Genomic DNA, 22,258 nt, shown 5'->3' with positions numbered 1-22,258 from the left:
TGTTAGTGTAGTAAGACGTGCTAATTAGAGGTCCCAAGCACTGGCTTTGAAAACAGGAGCTGCACGACCTGTATATAAAACTTTGTGCAAGCCTAGGTGTTAAAACGGTTCAAATACCTTTCGTTTCCGACGTGTACTTCCACTGTTTCCTGCGAAATTAATATGTTGTGCATTAGGTGCGCCCAGAAATCACGTGACGTGAATGTGCATCATCCCGGTTAGTGAGCCGCGTTGAGTGTATCCAGGGTTTTTAAATGGGGCCCTATTTAATCAGACTGAATAGCTGATTTTACGGTTCAGGGAACTGCGGACTGAAATGACATTCTGTTTAAATGATTAGAATCTACTTAACACCACTTATAACGGGTATGATACATTTTGTCCGAGACTTTCATTTTTGTAGAATAAAACTACTCTAGGAATAACAACTTACTTACACAATTAAACTCCATTAGCAAAAATTCACAACACGCCTAAACCTTCTGGGATAGTGCAAAAACCCTACTCTCACGTCTTAAGAACAGGAAGCATTAATATTGTCACTTGTAAGTTTCAGATCAAGGCACACAACCTGTGGATCAACACACTACACAAGAACCTCTATAAACACGTCAAACTGTGATGACACCGCCATCTGCAGGCTAATTGTTGGCACTGCATTGAATACGATCAATGAACACAATCGAAAAAGAACAAGTTGCACATAAATGTTAAAATTAAAATAATATGCTACACAACCCTACTTTTAATCAAATTTAGCAGATAAGGATGTATTACTTACTGATTGACATTTCAGAGATTTTGCCTACATGCACCAAATGCTTAGGAGTGACAACGCTCCCAAATCCTGAAATGAACTCCAGAAAAAAAGACAAGTCGTATACCTACTTCATAGTATGCATATTTAATGGTACATTATGATGATATATAAACAACTGTCCAAGAAACATTTCTCAGTTTCAACCAACACTTCCAGTTTAAACATAAATAATCACCAAATGATTAACCAAGTGCTTTCGATAAAATGTTCATATTACCAACACGTGCTTTTCCTGAATCATGATCATTGCTTAAAACCCCGTAATCAAATGTCATGTTGTCGGCAAAGCTTTACGCTCCCAACGCCAGGCTGGGCAAATGTGCAGAATGCTGTAACTGTTAGAGACAGCATAAAGATTTCAACCAAAGCCAAGGCTGAGAAACAATCCTATTTCAAATGCAATCTTTGCCATTAAAAATGATGGAAAATTGTTGATAAAAAAGTAACTTGTACAAATGACCATTTTCAGTACAAAAGCTTGTAAAATGTAGTTGTGGTGCAAATCAATGCAGTGTCTCTTAAATTTGGTGGAAAAAAAATCATTTGCAATGGTGAGGACAGTACGTGCAGAATTGACTTGGGCCAGCTCACCAAAACAGCCATTTCATTTTTGTAGCAGCTACATTTCCAGTTCAGCATCTAAAATTAACTGAATAACATGGAGTAAAACAATGTTTTAAGTAAAAACAAAGCACATAAATAACACTGAAAATATAGCATATGAGGAGGGGAAATAATTTAACCACCCCTCCAAAGAAGAAAAAAGAAGAAAAAAAAGGAAGTAGTAGAAAAATAAAAAATAACAAGATCCATAACCACTGATTCCAACATCATCAGACAGAAACCACAATTTTCCTTATATGAATAATAATTAAAAAAAAAAAACGTTATATGCATTTAAAAACAAAGAGATAATCCAGATACTATAATCAGAATAAAATTTAGCTGCGTTGAGGTATACGCTCCACATTCCTCTTGTCCAGCCAAATGTCTGAATCTGTCGCAGTTCTACTGAAAGAACTTGAGGCCTGCAACAAGGAAGAACTTCTCCAGGAAGATCTCAGAGTCGAGGACAGCGATGTGAGCAGCCCGGCCAATAAGGGAGTTGGCTGTGTTGGGCAGGGCATGAATGACATCATATCGCACTAGATTGCAGTCTTTGTTCTGAAGCACTGGCAGCAGCAGGTTTTCAATCATCTCAGCATACACAGGACCTGGTGTAAACAAGACCAAAGAATTTGGTTATAGTCATTTACTTTTAAAAAGACAGGAGAATCATAGTGTAGAATCATACACTGCTCAAAAAACAAACAAACAAAAAAAAAGAGACTGTAATGGAAGAGACAGCAAACCTTCCGGCAATGGCACATATTGATGTACCTTATGAGAGGATTTGGACTAACATCTGTATCCTCATGCTACCAGTAGTAACACTGACCCCAGCCAAATGCAAAAAATGGTAGGAAAAAAAAAAAAGAAAGTCGGAAAAGAAGAGGGAAAAAATGTCTCTCCTCATCTTTAAAACTTAAAAACACTCCCTTTTAGGGGTTGTCTCATTGTTAGCCCTCTGGGGCACCTGTTAATTTGTTGTCAACACCAAAGCAGCTGAAATTGATTAACAACACCCCCCCTGGCTAGTTAGCTGACCAGATCAATATCAATGTCACAGAAGTTTAAATGACTTGATGCTCTGATTAAAGAGTGTTCCTTTAATTTTTGAGCAGTGTATAGATTAGCATTAGTTTGCCAACATCAATTATAAATCATAATTTATTCTTTATTGCTTTATGTACAAAAAAGACAAGTAAAGAAATAAAAGGAAAAAGGATGTAAAAAATTCTGAAAATGAGGAAGAAGGGAGAAATCATTTGAGAAAAAAAAAGAAAAAAGGCAGAGCCAAAAATAGTTTAGTCACTGTCTAAACACACAACCGGAACTGAAGGTCACACATTCGGGGGAAACTACACTACATGGTTGAACAATAAGTGTGCAGTGTAGTTGTATGTATAGCTTGGTGTGTCTGAGCCTTTAAGACTCAGCTTTTCAGGCTTTCTTACTTTTCTTCTGCATTTACCAGACATCTTGAACTTGCAAGTCATATCAGTGCACATAGCAAGGATCTTGTTTCAACCCACCTGTTTGTTTGTCCTTTAATGCAGTTTTGCACATTTCTATTCGAGCAGAATGATAGGGTACATAGCGATCCTGCAGTGACCCCACTAGCACCACATTCTTGAAAAACTGCAAACCTAGAATGATGTATGAGTATAAGGTTTATATATAAATCTGATCTTCCAAATATACAAGCTAAAACACATCTGGTTTAATTATTTTAAAAAAAAAAAAAAAAAAAAAAAAAAGCTTACCAGATTTCTTGCTGAGCTTATAGAGGAAAGTTTGGCGAGGATCAGAGTGATCACGACATGTCAGCTGCAAAAGTGACCCAGACTTTTTCCACTTCTGCATGAACCAAAGGCCTAAAAACAAAGTTATATTAGTTACTTAACAGGATCCATCAATATGACAAAAGAGACAGAACACACACAAAAAATAAATAAATAGAAAACATCAGCTACCCATAAGCTGACTAAAATATGGAATCTCTGAAAATACAGTCAACTCTTCTGACGTTCACCTGTATTCACCAGAGCAGAGCTGTTGTATAGTGTCCCCAGGTGAGGCCCAGAAAGGGAAAGAAAAGTGTGTAGCTTGTTCAGGTAACATTTAAACCTGGGTCTGGTCAGAACTGAGCGGACTATGAGGTTTCCCAGCGAATGACCGACAAAGCTGCAAAGGATACATCGATAAAAAATAATAAATTAAAAAAAGATGTAAAGAGAACAAACAACATTAAAATGGAACACTTTCATTGACATACTTTGACAGCATTAGACATGCTTTTGGAAATCAGTTAATTGAATCACCAACTTAAATCTAAGTTCAATAAAATACAAGCAATTTCTTAATAATTATCTTATGATATTAGATTTGGATTAACAGAATGCATTACCTTATCTTTGACACTGTAAGGTTGTATATCTGAATGTACTGGACTATTTCATCCAGCAGTCGGTCCGTCATTGACTCAAAGTCAGCAAAGGTGTCATTCTGCAGATAAAAATAGTATTAAATAAACAAGGCAATGAAAATCTGAAAAAAACAAAAAAAAACAAAAAAAAACAAAACTATTTTCCAGGTTTATTTTCATATCTATACCTGATTCCTCTCCGACATTAGAAAGTCTATACGAGCACCAGGCAGTCCAAGCTCCAGGTAGGTCTTCACAAGTCTGAGGTCTGCACTGTTACCTGCAGCAATAAAGGGAACAAAATGCATCCATTAATTTTTTAATTAAAAAGCAAACTGATTTCAAAAGCAACTCTCAGAACATTTTCTTACCGTCCAGGCCATGGACACAGACTATGAGATGGATGCCTTCTTCACAGCTTTCATCTTCCTCCATGCTGAAATAGGGCACAGTGGATGCCAGCTCAGGCACCTCGCTGTACAAGAAACCAGGAAGCTTTAGCTGCTTCATTTCTTCCTTGGCCTTAATAAACCTGCACAAAAAACCCCCAAAAGCCACAGGTGGATGAATATTCATCTGTAACGTGTGAAATTTGACAAGTGTGTGCATGAAGACATTAAGTGATATTTTGAAAAGAAAAAAGATGACTCACGCTTTCATCTGTGGTGTGGGTGCGCACTCATACCACTGCAAGCTTGAAGAAAGGGAAGTGGCTGAATAGGGAGGTCTTCCGAAGCTATATCCAACACTGCTGGTGGTTATGTTTGAGCAGATCGGAGCTTTTGATAAATCTTTTGTTTCATGAAGGTAGCCAATGCCAAGTTGTTCAAATGAAAGATTTGTCTCTTGAGCAGCTGCATCCCCAACCTGCTCATCATCAGCAACACCATTCACAAAAGCGTAGCCGTCACCTTCCTCATAGTAACCATTCTCTATCATCTCATGCTCTGTCTCATCCTCATCCTCCTCAACCTGTGGTCCTGTCTGAATTCCCAGTGTGATAGCAGATGTTTCTATAGGGCTGATCTCAGACACATCTGTGCTAGAGCATGAGCCGAAGTAGTTCTCAACCATTCCACGTTTTACCAGGTCAGTGCTACTGGTGGTGGCAGAGTTACTGGAGGGGCAGGCTGTATGAGGTTCACTACGGGACTCCTTATATCCAGAGCTGGCTGCTTCCTGTAGTCCCAAGTCAGAAATACATATTAATTTGGGGTCTGTTTCCAAATCCAAGGAAGGCTTTCCAAGTTGGGAATCCCCTGTAACAGTGTCAGGTTTGCAGGCAGCATCAGGCCGTCCGCTGATATCTCCAGAAAAGACTAAACTCTGCTCCTGCACCAAGATGCTCGATTTCCTGCCACGGACTTCAGCTCCACTGGAGGCCCTAGAGGAGCCTTCACCTTCATCATCTGAAGGCAAGGAGTTGATGGAAGTGAGAGATGACTGGACTCCACTGACAGCGCTGATACTTTCTGGGTACAGAATTTCTCCAGCCCCTCCAGGCTTCTGCACTGTGCTATGCTGAACAGGGCGTGGTGCAGAACTCTGGAGGGCCCTCTCAGGCTGTGGGGCCGCAGCAACACCAGATTCCCCAACACATACACCAGCACAGGTGTTTTGTCCTAGAACAAGCTGAGTGGCAAAGGAGCTGGGCTCACTTTCAATGCCTGAGTCTGAGAGGCGAGATGAAGCACTGGGGGCTCCTCCGTCTGTTAGTCGGATACAATCACTCTTTACCTGTACTGAGACTACACAGGACTGGCTGCGCTGTGCCGTCTCTTTATTTGGCCTTTCAAATACAGATTCCACAAAAGACTGTTGTGAGTCACAGAGGTCTGTCTGGGTAATCTCAGGAATATTACTGTTGACTCTTCCTTCAGCCTGACATGGTAGAACCATTACTTTATCATGTTGGCATGGGTCCTTGTTACTTCCTTCCACCTCATTTTGTTTTAGTCCAGCAGACCATTGTGGCACCTTTTGGCCACTGTGGTCTTGTTTGTCTTTTGGAATCGGTTGGTTACATGTAGCAACAGCCCCAGTACCCGCCTGGGGATTACTCTGAGTGTCCAAGATTGTAGGATTTGTAAAAATACCTTTCTGACAAGCAGCATTAGTTACATTATTGTCCACAACAGAATCATCAGCACGGTTTCCAGAATGTACTGATGTGACAACAGAGTCAAAAACAGAACTGGCATTAGTCCTTAAATGACTAGTTGTGTCCCCCAGTAAAGTACCTTGTTCCTCAACTTGGTTAAGGGCAACTTCCCCTTCTTTGTACTTTGAGCTGGTGGCACCATAGGGAGCTTTGAGGTTCTTATAGCCCACCAAAACCACAGAGTCTTTAGAGCCTTGTCTAATCAGCTTCTTAGAGTTTTCAGCCTTTGAATTTTTCTTCAGTTTGACTGACTTGCCTTTGGACTTAGGTGGTGGATCACAGTTGTCAGGCCAGGGATTATCCACAGGGGCACATCGTGACTCAGGTATTGGGCTGGCTGTTGCACAGAGGTCCTTTGCATTAGGCTTGTCTGTTTTAGCAGAAACTGAGCCAGTCCTTGTATTGTGCATGCCCAGCCAGGGTCCATCCCGATCTTCAAGATTCAACCAAGTTAAACCAAAACAACAACAACAACAACAAAAGCCCAAAAAGGACACAAAACAAAAATATAAATATATTTAAAAATCAGAAACATACCTAATTAAACAAAATAATGACTAAACAACAAAACAATTTTACTGACCTTCAGTGATAGAGTCCAGGTATCTATCCTCAAAGATGATTGGTAGGGAGCTAACATCACCATCCAGGTCAGCACATTCCACTGGAAGTGGAGGCAAAGACAAGAAGTAGCTGGAGCTTTTGACCGCATTAGTCATCTGTTGGTGACTGTGAGCACTGAAGGAGGGAGCAGAAAGAAAAAGAAAAAAAAGCAGACAACAACTCAGATAGAGAAAAGTTATAGTATGTCAGGCAAGTAAGTACTGGTCCAGGCCTGATAAAAGGAATGCTACATTTCACAATCAAGGCACGCATGCCAACTTGACTTACTGTAACTCCTGATATGCCAGTGCGGATTGTCTTGGATGTTCAAGACAAAAGAAAGCCTCAGCAAACCGCCTTACCTGTAATAACAGTATAAAATAAGAATTCAGTCTATACTGTGGAGGTAAGAGAATAGTTCTGGATCAAAACAGTAAAGATTATCACCACTAGCAAAATGTTTAGTAGGTTTAGAAAGTTGAACTCACTCTTAGTGTATGATGCTCCATAGCTAGTATGGCAGCAACATGCTCCTGCAGGGACACAACCTCTAGGAATTGTCCCCAGAGAGCCATGAGCAGAGAGCAGAGTTGAGCCAGGTTCATATTAACTAGTTCTGCCAGCTCATCAGGTGACTCTGCTTTTTGCTAGAAGTACAAACATACAAGTCAACCAACAGGGGGCTCAAGTTAGCAATAAACTAAAAGCAAGTTTCAAAATGTACAATCACAATATACTCAAAAGCTATACAAAATATGCTCTATTACTTTTAATGCAGAGAGGGCACAACTATCTGGGCCAGACTTGAGGGAGCAAACTACAAAAGACTGGTTATCTGATCTACATAAATATGAAATACTTTCAGTTTCAAATGCTATTCAATCAACTCAGAAGCAACACAATGCTTGCTCACAAATGCCACAGACACAATGGTATCTTAATAATTTGCTGACACACCTTGAGCCATTTGGTATAATAAAAGATTCCCATCCTACAGCAAATAAAGCTTTCTATGCAACCCCCCCCCCCTAAAAAAAACAAAACAAAACAAAAACAAAACACACACAACAGAAATGAACAGGCCTTACCTTGACTTGTTCACATAACTCAGTCAGACGGGCCTCTAAGTCAAGTTGTTCTGAGGAAGCAAATTCAACAAATTATTTAATCATACACAAATTTTCTGACCTTGTAATCCAACCACATTAAGAAAGTTTTATCAGAGAGCACTCGTTTAAGAAAGTATTTTTAAATGTGTTAAGAAACTCTTTGTCCAAAGCCTGGTTATTAAGGTGGAAAGAAAGGATGAGTATACAGAAATTAAAAAGATGACAGCAGCTTATTTTGCTTCTAAAGAATGGGTTATACAGAGGCCATGGCGTTTTCAACAAGGAGGAAAGTGAAGTGAAAAGAAAAAGCGGGAAAAAAGCAAGCGGAGTTGAGGTACAGTACTTTGGGACATACCTATGTAGACGTGCCTTTGACTTCGGGGATAGGGTCTTCTGAGTACTCGCTCATAAAGGACTTGCATGCTGGGCTTGGCTAGTAAGATTGCACATATAGTCATGTTTAACCTTTTTCATTATTTTTCCCCCTAGGATGGGTTACTATCTGCCAGTTGTGTGGATTGGGTTTCCCAAGCCATAATTACAACAGTGAGTTGTGTCTGGCTTTAATCTACTGGTTAACAGACTTCTCTACTGGAAGCAAGTGTTGTAAGTATAATGAACTAAGATCACCTGATTAGATATCTAAAACAACTCAGTAAGCTGCTTGTGCAGTCTGTTTACAGGGCTTAATGTGATAATGTGTAGGGGTCAAGTGAAATGATATGGCCTCACAATAAACTTGGGCACAGCAAACACAAAAGAAAAACAAAACAATGACAATCCACTGATTGCAAAAAAATGATTAAGAAGCTATAAGTATTATATTTAATTGTGCGCAACTCTGAGAAAATTGTTTTTTTCCTCAGAGGCTATAAGTTTAAAAAGTGTGCAAAAATAAATACAAATTCTTATTTAATTAAGTCTTGTATTTAGGGATAATGCATTGTTTTACAGCTTGCAGTAACAACACTGTTGATGCTGATATTAATGCACAACGCTGCATACCTAATTCCATACGATGAGAGGAGGGCAGGTCCTTAGTAATGGAGGTGAAGTACCCAAAGAGGCCCTGGTAGGCTATTAGGAGATTGGAGCAAAGGTTATGGTGCAGACTGAAGGCATGCTGCAGACACTGGTCAGATACCAGGAATGTCCTGCCCTGAGGAACAAAAATGGTAAAGAAAAGGCAATAAAAAAATAATAATAACTCTGTGAACATTACTATTACCTTAACATTGTAGATAATTCGCTCATTAGCCACTGCCAAAACAGAAACTCTTGGACATAGGGAAAAAAATATACATTTGTTGTGCCCATAAAGAGAATTTAGAGGCACCTGTTTTTTAGGGTTTTTTGGTAGAGCATTTGACTGATGTATAACATCCCCACAGAATTATTCTAGAAAGAAAATGATTTAAAAATGCCTCATTACTCTGGTGTTACAGTATCTCCACAGAGCACTGTGAATCATAACAGATTATTCTGAGTTACTTCCAGGCATTTGTTTTACTTATAATAGTTACTTTACAGTGGCTGCTGTACACCTTGTTGTGAAATGTGTCGATGGGTTGTTATCCCCATGCCGCATATTAGTGGAGTGATGAAGGGAACTGCAAGTGTTCTGCCTGGACGACTCTGGTATAGTTACACTAATGAATCTTAGAAAAAGCTCTAACAGCCCACCTATCTCTTATAACAGATAAATGATTCCTGGGCATATGTAAAAGTAATCTGATACTTTTCTTGTGCCCCATTTATCAACGGTTTGACACGTCTTCAGCATTTTAAAAACAATTTATGCAACACACTGGTCTTCTTGATGTGTAGAGCTGTGAAATTCACCACTGTGTCAACATAATAATCAAAGTCTACATTTTCCTCCTTATAAGAGTATAACTAGGGTTCCACAACATATTGCACACTGAGTACTAGATTGCAGTCATTTTTTTACTTAACTTAATGCAGTCTTTGTGCTATTTGTGGAACAACACAATAGCACAAAAGGCATCTTTTAGATCAACTCTGAGGTTCACAATCATCTATAAATAAAGCAAATATTTCCAGATACATTTGGTTTGCTATAAGAAGAAACCACTTACATCTGGCGATACTTGCTTGACATAAGTGCTGCCAAACACGACGTTCTCCAGAGGTGGGATGACTGAGTCTTTGCTCTGTGCTGGAGCATTGCGGTTAAGCCATGTAGATTTGACGGGTCGAGGTAAACTAGGAAAAGAGACGCTGAAGTCAAACTCATGCAATCACCACAAGATTTTAGTAAGCTTTTGACTACTTTACATTTAATTCTAACCCAAAGTCATAAGTTATCTTAACTGCTTCAAACAGGATCTTGTGGCATGTTTAAAAACAATTTTAAAAGGCATTATGTTGAAGTTTGCTGCATACAACAAAGTCAAATGACATCATAAAATCATGTAAACCTTCAAGAGCTGTGCTTGAATATTCAGTAAGGTAAATCACCCCTTGTCTGACCTGATAAGGGGCTGATGTAGTGCCACAAGGGAGGCATGGATGGCTACCGAGATGACAGACAGGTGGAAGTAGTCAAACATGACATTGATGTGTTGGTGGATGCCTCGCTGAAGGCTAAAGTGCAAACGAAGTGTGCGACCACTGATATTCTGTAGAGAGTTTGGATCATCTGGCCTGCAGAAATTATATAATAAAGAACCTTAGAAGTGCCTTATTTGCATAAGAGATGCAAATGTCAAAATTATAAAACACTGTATAATGCACATGAAATATTTCAACACCTACGTGTAATCACCATCTGTGAAATATAAATCCAAGAAGAGCTGGAAATCCATATCATTGAGGGACTCTTCTACCTGAAGAGAATGAAAAACAGTAATTGGTGGTTAAATAGTGAACTTCAAAGCCTGCGTGCAAAAAGCAACATATGTGCCGGGCTGATTTGAAGCTACCAAGATGTTTTTTGTAATTTGATGGTATCAACTCTAATAGGCCTAATACATTTTGAAACCGTTTGTTTGTTTGACCTATCCCCCAAGAGCACACCATGTGTCAAAACAGTTTCTGCTGTTCTAGCAGAATGCACTAAACTCCACATATCTGTTTATTCACTGGAAAAGCAAAGTGGCACAAAAACCTTAGAAGCAATTTCAGAGAAGACATTCATTCTGACAGCTGCACTGCTTTGGGTCAGTAAGAAAGAAAAATCACTTTGTCTCCATTTCTGTGATATTCTGCAGACGCATCATGCTCATACTGTACTGCTTTTGGCTGAAGGCAGCATCTGGACTTCCAAATTGTGCTCCTGTGTCTGAAGGAGGAATTACCCAGCATTTCTACCAAAAACATGTTCCACACTAACTCTTTAGATTTTACTTTACAGTTAGGACAATGAGTCTATGATTCCTAATTTGACAAAAATGTTTTTGCCTGTTAAGACCATTTCTTTAATATAAATGCATATTAAATTAACAAGACAAAATTTGTTAAAAATGTTTTATAACAAGTTGACAACCTCTTTGCATGTTTGTTGCACATTTATTTTGATTTTCCTCTCTGCAGGGAGGGAAAAAAAGAAGAAAGAAATCTTACTCAACATCCACATTTCAGCTCAAACAGTTTTTTTCCCTTTCCTGAAACACAGAATAGGGAAGCGCAACTCCAGATGGTAGATGTTTGTATGGAGGACTCGCTCTCAGTTTCATAAACCATAGACACAACAGTATTCAATACAGAAAAACAAGAAACCTTTAACGCTGACTATATTTAGCTGTGCAACAGCCGGTTCTGCTTCATGTGACGTATTGGCAAATACACTGTAAAAAATAAATGCCTTGTATAAGTAAAAACAACATATTTATTTTCTAAACGTACCCTCTTTTCATCAAGCAGCATCATCACTTTGAAGAGCAGGACATCATTGACAACAACCTCTTCATTTTTATACAGGATCTGGAACGTTTTGCTGCAGATGACGTCATCTTGGACTGATGCAGGAAACGCCAGATCAGAGCCTAGACAAAACTATGATGATTAATTGCGTGTCCAAGAAAAATTATCATTAAAGAATTATAACCTATCCTGCCCTAACATAACTATTTCTAAAGATAATAGTGTTTCTAAAGATAATAGAAATACTAACTCATTGCATGTAATGGTATCTCTACAAACTACATTGGAAATTATGTGACAAGATATATCTTATGTCTGTAGCTGCAGTGGCAGATTTGGTCCTAACAACAATTTTACAAAATAAAGATAAAACTGAAATCAAAACACCTATCCCCTACCGAGGATCCTATATGTCTGACACAAATGTTTTGTATTAAACAACAGTTACATTTTAAGGCAGATAAACAAAACCTTAGATAAACACTGAGAATATAAATGGTATAGCATACACCAAGTCTACCTGACTTTTTAGCAAAAGTTAATCAACATCACCTATACAGTTACAGGTATAAATCGAGCCCTCTGATAAGAAAATTAGCCATGTACTACTTAATGCATACTGCAGGCTACCAAAGCCTTATTTAATGGCTTTAATTAGGAAAAATCTGAGAACAGTCACTGCTTCGGGTTTACCAATATTAATGCAACCTTTGAATACATGTTTTAGTTACTATATCAAATTAGGCAAATGTATTAACAAAATATTGCCTTTTCATGACAGAGACATTACAGACCACATTTTGCTTCCCAATCAATCACACTTTGTCTTTAGTATTCTGCATGATGTTATCATTCATCATTTACATACCACATTTTAAAGAACTTACCTCCTGGGTGAAGTAGACTGGGCTCAACCTTGTGTGGGACGCGGGGTGGCACCTTAAGACTGGCACGCAGCTGGTAGAACCTGTAAATACATATAAATCTTTTACGTCTTTCCCCGATAAAGATGACATTTGACAACCTCCCCTGCACCCGACAAGTTTTGATATCCTAGCTGCACAGGCAGAGACCACCTTCATTAACGTCTGATGAACACCCAGACATTTTCTTCTATAAGCAGGCCGGAAATATGACAACGACTGCTCAGTTCAGCAAAAAGATTCAGGTTTTTAAACCTTTAAAAGCCCACTAGTAGTAAAGAGCTAAAATGAAGACATCCATGAAAGACAGCTCTACGTGCTTGGTCCTGAACATTATTAGACACGCTGTAAAAGGGGAACAAACCGCACAGGTTAGCTACAAGTGCTTCAACTTGTAAAAGGACACTTCACCTCTAATAAATGAATAATGAGCACTTTCTTTTGCAGTCACTCATGTAGTAAACCTAAGCTCTTAAAGCACTGATGAGTCAGGAGCTTTGGGCAGGAGTTTTATCTCAGCACTGGGACATATCATTACAGTGCTGTTATAAAAAATAATTTCCAGATGTTAAAGATCAAAACTGCAGCTTAAACAACACAAGTCACTTTTCTTCCTTCCTTATGCTTCCATTAAACGTTGCACAGTGCTGGACGTCTACAAAAAGAAAAGAATGTCTGCATGGGGTGTATTATTCCAAACTGGCAGGATGACGGAAACTTTGGACACCATCCTGCCCAGAGCCACGAGGAATTGTATTAGGGACCAGGAAGTAACAGCTCAAGTGAAAGGGGAAAGTTGGACTGAAGCTTCCAAATGAAGACAATAAAAGCCAGTAAGTGGTTTATTTAGAGCAATATGTGCTATGCTGCTAAGTGAGCTCAGCCCATAAAAATGATAAATGTATCTCTTAAATCTGACATGATGACCTCAAGCTCTGCCTTTACATTACTACTTAGATCCAGTCTGGCACATACATAGTATGCTGTAGTTAAAACAATGTATTTAACCAAAAATATACAATCACCAATTTCTAGAGACACCAAATATTGGTATTTTAATAAATACATTAAAATACTTAGGGGATATAATGAATAAGAGGGCTCATCTAATGCACCACCATCCCGACATAACTTTAAACAGGAAAAAAAATAAAATCCTCCAACACTGGACACAAAGCTTGATAAAGCTACGTCCTAATTCAGAGCAAGCAGTGGCTCAGTCACACAAGTAAAAATAGGACAGCAACCTCCTTGAATGCCCCCCCCAAAAAAGTGGCTGCCTGATTATAGATTCTTTTCCCCTCCACATTTTGTGCCAGATTAATAAGTAACATATGTTACTGAAATACTCATAGTATAATCACTTATACTGTGACTTTGCATAACTGTAAAATGTTAAAAATTGTAATAATATCATATTGTGGGGTGATTCCCACCTCTAATTAATTTGGTTTCTAAAATTATCACTAAATACAGCCAAGTAGCCAACCTTGCCAGATCAAATGTTATTCTGCTGTACCACAGTCAGCTATCTTTTACAAAATTTAAGCACATTTGCAAAAACAACATTATTTGTTTTTGTTTATTCAAGTTATGTTTGATTGTTATTCACAGCATGCTATATTTAGGCATCCTAAAGCATCAATGCTCATGCTTCAATTAACGGTAGATCATTTAACTATTTTACCACGCCAGCGGCAATATGATAATCAAAATGCAAATTCAAATTTAATGTGTTAGAAAAGAGGAACTCCTCCACATCTGTATTCACATGGTATACTTCACTGCATGGCTTCAAAAGTTACTAAACTTCTTTACTGAGTACTTTTTACAAACTGTAAAAATTACAGTTTAAATACATTTACAGTATGATCTTTATCTCCATTATCACTGTGGTGTAATAACAACAATTATCAAAACAAAGAGGTAGATTTACATATCTGAAAAAGTATAGTCAAGTACTGATTTGCATATTCTGTACTGTCTGTACAAGAGCATTTGTGAGTGCCCTGAAGGTCTGAACAACATTGCCAAGCGTCCTACATTGGCTGGGACACTCAGCGAACACTTCCTGATCCTCTCTAATGCAAACTGCAAGACAAAGCTTGTTCGGGTTTCTTCAAAAACATTCCAGCACAGTTGAACAATATTTAGCATAACACATTGTAAAAGTATATAAATATATTCTGGGGAAATCCATGTCATGGATAAAATCCCTCTTAGACTCATGCCAGGAAGAAAACATGGAATTACTTTTCCAAACACTCAGACAAAACTCACCCTCTCTGGAACAGGTCCACATTGTAAAACTTGTGGAGCTCCACAGAGAACTCCACTGTGGCCTGGACTTCAGTCATCTTGGTCTCTACAGGCAGAGGTGCCTTACATCATCTGGGATACACCTGTAGGCCTGCAGGCAAAAGTAATCAAATTAGTCATTTTAGTTCCAGCAATCAGGTTATTGCAAAACCTTTACACTTGAAAATACAGTATTTCCACAGAGTTAAACTGAATGAGAACTTCTAAAAAGCTGAAAAACGACTAGGTTTATGAAAAGAAACCCAAGGTCAAATCAGTTAAAAGAAAACATCACCAGCAGTCACAAGAGTGAGTTTAAGAATATATAACAGTTGGGTTCATTTTTAGATTAGTTATTAGGGCATAAGGTCTAAATTTGGCACACGAGGCATGCTGTCCCCTGGGCCTAATTAGTTAACAGCCCATAACAATTATAGAATTGATATGACAGGATATGAGAAAATACTATTAATAACATTGCACAAAATAGCCCTGAAATACAATATTACCAAATGGTAGTGTTAGAAATACACACAGACCTACTTTAGACCTTATTTAAGACAAGGGTGTATAGTATTTCTGGCCGTAGCTGAGACAAAATAAAGCTGGCAAAAACAATCATGCAGACGCTTGCTAAATTAGTCATATATTAAATTAATAAATCATCCACTGGGAGATATAATAGCTGTTCATGCCAGTGAAAAGAAATGAGCTACAAAAGACCACCATGAACTTGATCGGGTTAACACAGATGCCTGACAAGATCCAAGGTTAATATCCCTTTCTGAATTCTGTTGCTTTAAAAACACAAAACAACAACAACAAAAAAAAAAACCTTAAGTGGGCAAAACACAGAGGACATACAAGGACACCGTCGGGTAAATTTGCCTTTGTGGTCATGTTTGTTTTGGGTATCAATTCCCTTTGCAAGCCTAGCATAAACACTTTATGGTCATACTGAGTTTGCAAGTCGACTGATTAACTAGTTTGTATGAATCGAGCAGCCAAATGCAATTCATACCAGACTAAATTAGATCAAATCAGTGACTGCAGCTTTTGTTAAGCTTTAGGTAACTAAGCTGCAAGACCTATAATAATGTGATGGAAAACTTGACATCGTTACCCTGTCAAACAGTTCCCCGCTGTGTAAGTGTTTCAGTACAAACACTTTGATAACATTATGGATTTATGATGCATTGAAAGTTTGGTATTGGGATTGTAGCAGCAACTGGTCTATCAGGTTTAGTCTTTAGACAAAAGCCCATCTCCGACAAGGTCTGTAAGCAAAAGTTATCTACGTGGAGAATACAAAAGATTAAGTAAGGCGTTGACCGAAATCCTGAAGCGTTGCTGTCAATACACCAAACAACCTGCCAGTGCGAGCTGTATCCACTGAAACGTTTGTTCAAACGTAACAATAACACAAAACTGTCACTTTTAGAACAAAAAAACACCACCAAAACAAAATTACACATTTCCCCGACCAACAACCCGGCGATTGGTGATAAGACGATGTCTCCGGCACTTAAGAAAATTTAAGACACCTCAGGGAAAGTAAAATCTAAACATCTAGTTCTGTTAAAATATACATGACAAGGCCTTAAGACGTCGGTCGGCTCGATGGTTTCTTCTATTACAGAGCCAACAGCTAAAACCCCAAACCAATACAGACAATGAAATAAACAGCTGTTTAAGTTGTAACTTAGCGTTAAGATTTAGATGCTATAACTAGAAGGAGTGAGGCAGCAAAGGTCTCTAGCTGAAGGGTAGAATCTTTGCAAGGATTTCATTTCGGTTACAGGTGGGAAGCTAACAAAACATATTTCCCCCCCAAAAGGATCAGAAAATGTTAGGAAAAAATCGGCAAAGACAATACACTTTAACAGACCACCCCCCTGAAAACAGTCTCCCTTGACAGTGCCTTAGCTAACGGTAACACTTAGCAGCGCTAGCCACCCACTGAACAGTTGCCACCGGGTAACATTAGCTGCGCAGTCAAGCTAACGCTACTCACCATTTCGCTGGGAAGCTAACATTAGCCGGCTAACCAACGTTAGCTCAAATTTCAGTCCTCTCGCCGTCCTCTCACAGTGAAGTGCGGACAGAAAACAATGCCCCGCTGACTGCTTCTCCTCCCGGCCCGGTCAGCTTGATAGAAAAATTGGCGTTAAAATGTTACACAGCGTCACTCGTCCATGTAGTTATGTCTGTGAGCAGTGTTTGCTAAGCAGGGAGCTAACTGTGCTCAATCTGAAGAGCTGACAGCAGACGCTGCTCCAGCTGTACGCCTCTCAACTGCGCGTAGCTGCACATACCGGAGACGCAGCTGACATGCAAAACTACTACCGTTAAATGGAACACCGAAAAGTTCAACAAGCACACAATAATAATAATTAAAATAAGAAGAAGAAAAAGATTTTTTTTCCAAAGACGTATGTTTATTTATGTTGTAGAACTTTTGCATAACACTGTCACTTGTTTTTAAGTCATAATCAAGCCTGTTCATTGTTCTTGTGACCACATCCAATTCACTTATTTTAGTTTACTTTCATTTAATTCATTTTATTTTTGATAGCCAATGTCACAAATAGAGGTGCAGACATAAAAGCATTTTAGGAAATGTGGTCAGTTACATGTACAAAAAGACATTTAAACAAGCCATCCGAAATACATACATACATAAACAACCCCACACTCAGACTTACATATAATACAGAGGTAAAGGAAATAATTCATATATAAAATCCCGTGAAACACCAAATGCCAGTGTGATTAAAAAGATATGCATATAGTCTGTGTCTGCAAGAATACCAAACATGGCTGGACTCTGTAGGTACAGGTGGTATTATTAAGTGGAAGCACTAGTTCGATGTTAAAGAAGATTTTTTGTTCTTTAGATTCAATAAAAAGTCCAGATTAGGTTGAATCTAAAGGTCTCTGACATGATTTATGTATGCATTTGTTTAATTTATTTATCTCTGCTGCTTTGGTTTCTTCTTCTCAGAAAGCATGGACTCTGAGAAGAAGAAACTGAGAAGAAGAAACTCGGACTCTTACCTTCCAAAAAGATCACATCACTGCTGTGGTCTGATCACCAAGCCCAGATCTAATTTAACTCATCAGTGTAGAGTTCACTTAGTATATATCACTTCAAGAAGTCTTTTTTTTTTTTAAATGACACGACAGAAGGAGGAAATGTGGGGGAGAAACACAAATTCACAATCAACAGTTTCATTTCTTATTCATAATCACTGGCAATCTTGAAAAAAAAAAAGATCCAGTTTCTTAGAAATCCACACAAGACATTTCTTAGGCTCTGGGTGTTATGACTACTGTGAAAAATGCAAGTCCTGCACTTTATTGCCTTCTTCTAAGAACAAACACAGCTTGAATACTTCCCTGGTCAGAGTCTCTTGATTTTCAGTTTGGACTGTACTGGAAACAATGTCGTCTGAATACCATGCAGCCACAGAGATCACAAAGAATGCAGTCCCAAAAGTTCAGGGGAAATGATGTCACCACAGGGTAACATGATCTTTTTCATAGTCAACTACATTTTATTTAGCATACACAATGATGCTCATAGAATTACAAATGGGGTACAATACTGAGGTTATATATGCCTGAAGTAACATTAAAGGCCTAAAATAAAATCCAAGGTGGGTGCAAGAGAACGGTGAAGTTGACACTGCAGAGACTGTTGACTCACTCCTGCAAATAAATAACAAAAGCCAAGCTTATAAGAGACCTCTCACTGAGACCCGAAGCTATTTACTTCTGCTGACTGAGCAACACTTCAGCGTTTTTTGATTTTTTTTTGCTCACTACTGGAAGAAAATCAGAAAATAAATCCTGCAGCAGGTAATTTTTTTAAATGGGTGGAATCGAAAGGTAAACTTTTTACTTAATTGCAACAGCAAGAATAATACGAGTTGTGTCTGGCTGTGCTGTCAGAAACCTGAACCAAGGATTTCTTCTGATTAACTTCCAGAAATATCCTGCTCTATTCATTGTGCTGCTGCTATGTGATCCCACTGTGCCTCTGCACTGGACTTCATTCCCAGAGTAAGTAATCTTCTGAGCTGTATGGTGCAATTGCTGATAAATCAATGACACATGAAGCTGGCATTTCATTAAAAAAGAAAAGAAAAAACAGGAACAAAGTAACAAGATTACCAGAGCAGTGCATCGCCTCAAATATGAGTCATGTTCGGTATCTGTCAACCGCAGCATACTACACATATTAATCATTAGTTTGTGCTTGTGGCAGCTGTTCTTCTTTGCTGAGACTGTTTCTCTGAGCTGCATGATCTTCTTAACATGTTAAATAATTGTCACATTTTTGTTACTCTAAACAGTGTGGTCTGAGTTTATAGCGCTCTTTTCTATAGCCAAAAGACTTGGACACCCGCATTTATTTTTATAAGTATCAGTAAATCAATAAATCGACATGTATTGACTTATTTCATGACCTTCTTTCCCATTAGGTTTACACTATTTGTTTTCCTTCCTCTCTCCATATGTCTTCCCTCTTTACCGCATCCTGTTCTTATCTATATTTTATGACATATATCCAGCATATGGGTATGTGTAGAAGCACTAACATCACTTGGTTAGGAGTATTTTTTGTGCAAGTACATATAAATGTAGATTCAAATGTACACTGAATTCTCAAAGTATGTTAAATTGCCAAATATATATAAGTGTAACGCTACAGCATCAACCCAGAGTTATACATCTGGGGGGAGTGAGGTGTTTTATGCAATGCTGAGACTCATGTTGGCAAACAGAAAAAGGAAAGATTCTCTTCACGCTCGAGGAAAACCTTACCCTTTCTGCACAGATGTGTAAAAACAGGCAAATCTAGAACTGAAGTGTTAAAGAGAATATGGCAAACAGCCAGAGATAGTCTAATATTTATTCAAGGCACTGGTGCTGCTTTCCAAACACTGAGCTTTTATTCCCTCCTACAAAACACACACACACACACACACACACACACACACACACATACACCCTTTGACTACTTTCTCTTTCCTTCTTGCAGCTGTGAGATTTTCATCTCAAGTTGGTATTCATTTGGAGCAGCAGTCCATGTGCCCTCAGATCAGCATTGGGGAGGATCATTTCCCAGGTGGACTAAAAATATAATACAGATGAAGTAATGTTATTGTGAAAAGAAAAAAAGAGTGTATAATGAGGATGACCCCAACATTTTCTCTGTAAAGAGACATTAAAGGAACACTTTAACAGCATATAAACAATAAGGACTATTGTATTGTAAGCCGTATAAGATGTATATTTAACCACCCTTGTGTCCTTCAGGATTTTATATCATGTCACAGTTCCACATTGCTGAGTTGGCAAGAAGGGGCACTGTGAAAAAGGTGGCTGGACCATCTCCTCAGAATGTTGCTTATCAAATAGGCCCAGCATTCAACTTCAGAATCAACACAAGGTAAGGTGCTGTGCTTTGAAATGTGTGAGTGAACACCGACACCTAGTGGTTTATCTGGTTTAACGCCGTTTACCCTGTCCATGGTCCTGACCATCAAAGGCGCGATTACTTGCTCCACCCCTTTCCTTTTGTGACCCATCTTTAACTTCCACACAAATCACACACAGAATAAAACCTTCGTGTTGCAAGAAATGTCGATAGGTTTTATTTTATAACAGAGTCATTAATAACAGTCTAAAAAATCAAGAAAGTTCATACATTCTGATCGATCCGCTGATTTTTAATTGAAAAAATATATATATATATTCTGAGGGTTTAATAACTGTGCACCCTTTATGCTGCAGATCAGCCTATCCGCTTGGATTGCCGGAGGAGTTTGCCTTTGTGGCAGTGCTGCGCATGAGTGGCAGCACCGTAAATCAAAACTGGAATATCTGGCAAATGCAAGATGTGAACGGCGACGAGCAGATGGCGGTCAGACTCAACGGGGAATCCAAGTCGTTGGAGTTTACTTTCACAGCGCTAAACGGAGGGAGGCAGACTGTCGTTTTCAGCCCCCTGGGGTTTCTTTTCAATGACCAGTGGCACAGAGTGTTCCTGGAAATCAGCAGGGACTCTGTGGCCCTTTTCGTGGACTGTGTCCTGATCGATTCTCAGGATATTCCACCCAGACTAGAAGTCAGCCTTGATGGCTTCACGTTAATAGGAAAGCTCAAGGATAACCCGGTGGTAGCAGTTCCGGTATGTCTCTTTTAGGACTAAATTTAGTACTAAAGTTGATGGAATTCGCCCACTTTCAGACCCATATATATTAGGGAACAGTACTTTAGGATTCAACACCATAATTGGTCTTAGACCTAATATATTCATAATGTTTCTTATTTCATTACAGATCATTTCCTTTTCTTTCTTTCTTTCTTGTTACTGTGGGCTATGCTTCAAGCTACACAAAATATAGTATGGCAGATTGTTAGGTACATAAAAGACACACTTCCCTGATACATAATGACTTTTCATTATTTATAATAGAAAAATAGAATTCATAATTAAAGCCTAAGGACTGTTTTGATTGACCACCCACGTGACCCCAGGCCTACACTTTTTCAAATGTCTTCATTCTGATTGTACAAATCTTTTGCGTTTATTCCCATAAACTTCAATATAGTGACATTACAACTTAAATATTTTTCAAGTGATTGCAGCGCTAAAGCTTTAACTATGAAAACAACAACAAAAACGCCCCCCCAAACAGTCTTTTATTTATATGCACAGGAGTTCTTCCTTCCGGGCGCAAGCAAGGTTTTCCAGCATCCTGTTTGGTAGTCTTGGTCTCCTCATCCAAACTTTACTGATTATTATTATTATTATTATTATTATTATTATTATTATTATTATTATTATTATTAATTGTTTATGTTCGGATATGCTCCCTGTCCATAAGCATGAACGTATTCGATAGTTTTAGTTTTTTGGTTTTATTCTTTAAATATTTTTTGTCTTATCCTAACTGACGATATATTATTAAAGGGCCTAACCTTTGGGACACAGACTGTACTGTACTTTCACGGTATTGTGCTAATTAACAGTATTTTTTTTCCTATTTCTCTAGTTTGAACTGCAGTCAATGCTGATTCACTGCGATGTGACTCGAGCCCGGAAGGAAGAATGTTATGACCTCCCAGCCTGGGCATCGGTAAGAATGATCAGTTGTAATGAAGAGGGGGGAATGGGCCATTTGCGCTTCACAGAACAAGTTGCTGACCACTATTATCTCTTTGTGTCTTTAATTTTATTTTATTTTTTCATTCTTATATAAAGATAAACGGTAACACTAAATGTTGAATAAAATTCATTTTGGGTCGTAGCAGAGGTTAAATAAACCGCTGATCCTGCCTATTGGTAGTGTCTGCAATGTAGCCCCTCCCTGTGGTGTTCCCCTGCAAACCCTCCAATCACTTCCTGTAACCGGTCAT

General features: G+C 38.6%; 2 protein-coding genes across 3 annotated transcripts; one reads left to right on the top strand and one right to left on the bottom strand.

The window, feature by feature from the left end:
* Window positions 1-897: 897 nt before the first annotated feature.
* fam135a (family with sequence similarity 135 member A) lies at window positions 898-17,102 on the bottom strand. Of its 2 annotated transcripts, XM_063491414.1 has the most exons (21): window positions 16,842-17,102; window positions 14,810-14,939; window positions 12,494-12,573; window positions 11,589-11,728; window positions 10,500-10,570; window positions 10,215-10,388; window positions 9,821-9,947; window positions 8,727-8,880; window positions 8,077-8,154; window positions 7,701-7,750; window positions 7,101-7,259; window positions 6,901-6,974; window positions 6,593-6,747; window positions 4,501-6,442; window positions 4,220-4,380; window positions 4,037-4,128; window positions 3,831-3,928; window positions 3,456-3,607; window positions 3,187-3,297; window positions 2,956-3,069; window positions 898-2,034 (listed from the first exon to the last, which is right to left on the bottom strand). In XM_063491414.1, exons 2-21 carry the CDS (start codon window positions 14,884-14,886, stop codon window positions 1,829-1,831), a joined length of 4,215 nt encoding a protein of 1,404 aa, XP_063347484.1. In that variant the 5' UTR covers window positions 14,887-14,939; window positions 16,842-17,102; the 3' UTR covers window positions 898-1,828. The 2 variants fall into 2 exon arrangements, with proteins under 2 accessions (XP_063347484.1, XP_063347485.1); XM_063491415.1 differs by lacking the exon at window positions 8,077-8,154.
* A 2,305-nt stretch (window positions 17,103-19,407) lies between these two features.
* Window positions 19,408-22,250, top strand: LOC135933748 (collagen alpha-1(IX) chain-like). Its single transcript, XM_065471900.1, has 6 exons — window positions 19,408-19,411; window positions 19,875-19,961; window positions 20,153-20,285; window positions 20,630-21,026; window positions 21,895-21,978; window positions 22,203-22,250. Exons 1-6 carry the CDS (start codon window positions 19,408-19,410, stop codon window positions 22,248-22,250), a joined length of 753 nt encoding a protein of 250 aa, XP_065327972.1.
* The last annotated feature ends 8 nt before the right edge of the window (window positions 22,251-22,258 follow it).

Source organism: Pelmatolapia mariae, linkage group LG13 (assembly GCF_036321145.2).
Source record: "Pelmatolapia mariae isolate MD_Pm_ZW linkage group LG13, Pm_UMD_F_2, whole genome shotgun sequence".
Taxonomy (NCBI): Eukaryota; Metazoa; Chordata; class Actinopteri; order Cichliformes; family Cichlidae; genus Pelmatolapia; species Pelmatolapia mariae.
The sequence above is the reverse complement of the archived record's forward strand: the minus strand, read 5'-3'. Positions and strand labels throughout refer to the sequence as shown.

What these genes read in the sequence shown, in the direction of transcription:
- fam135a (XM_063491414.1), bottom strand. Translation starts at nt 14,886, where the DNA reads ATGACTGAAGTCCAGGCCACAGTGGAGTTCTCTGTGGAGCTCCACAAG. An exon ending in TGCTGCTTGATGAAAAGAGG is followed by an intron (nt 10,571 to 11,588) that starts GTACGTTTAGAA and finishes CATTCTCTTCAG; the next exon opens with GTAGAAGAGTCCCTCAATGA. An exon ending in CCCACACCACAGATGAAAGC is followed by an intron (nt 4,381 to 4,500) that starts GTGAGTCATCTT and finishes TTTTTTGTGCAG; the next exon opens with GTTTATTAAGGCCAAGGAAG.
- LOC135933748 (XM_065471900.1), top strand. An exon ending in TGGGGAGGATCATTTCCCAG is followed by an intron (nt 19,962 to 20,152) that starts GTGGACTAAAAA and finishes TGTGTCCTTCAG; the next exon opens with GATTTTATATCATGTCACAG. An exon ending in AACTTCAGAATCAACACAAG is followed by an intron (nt 20,286 to 20,629) that starts GTAAGGTGCTGT and finishes TTTATGCTGCAG; the next exon opens with ATCAGCCTATCCGCTTGGAT.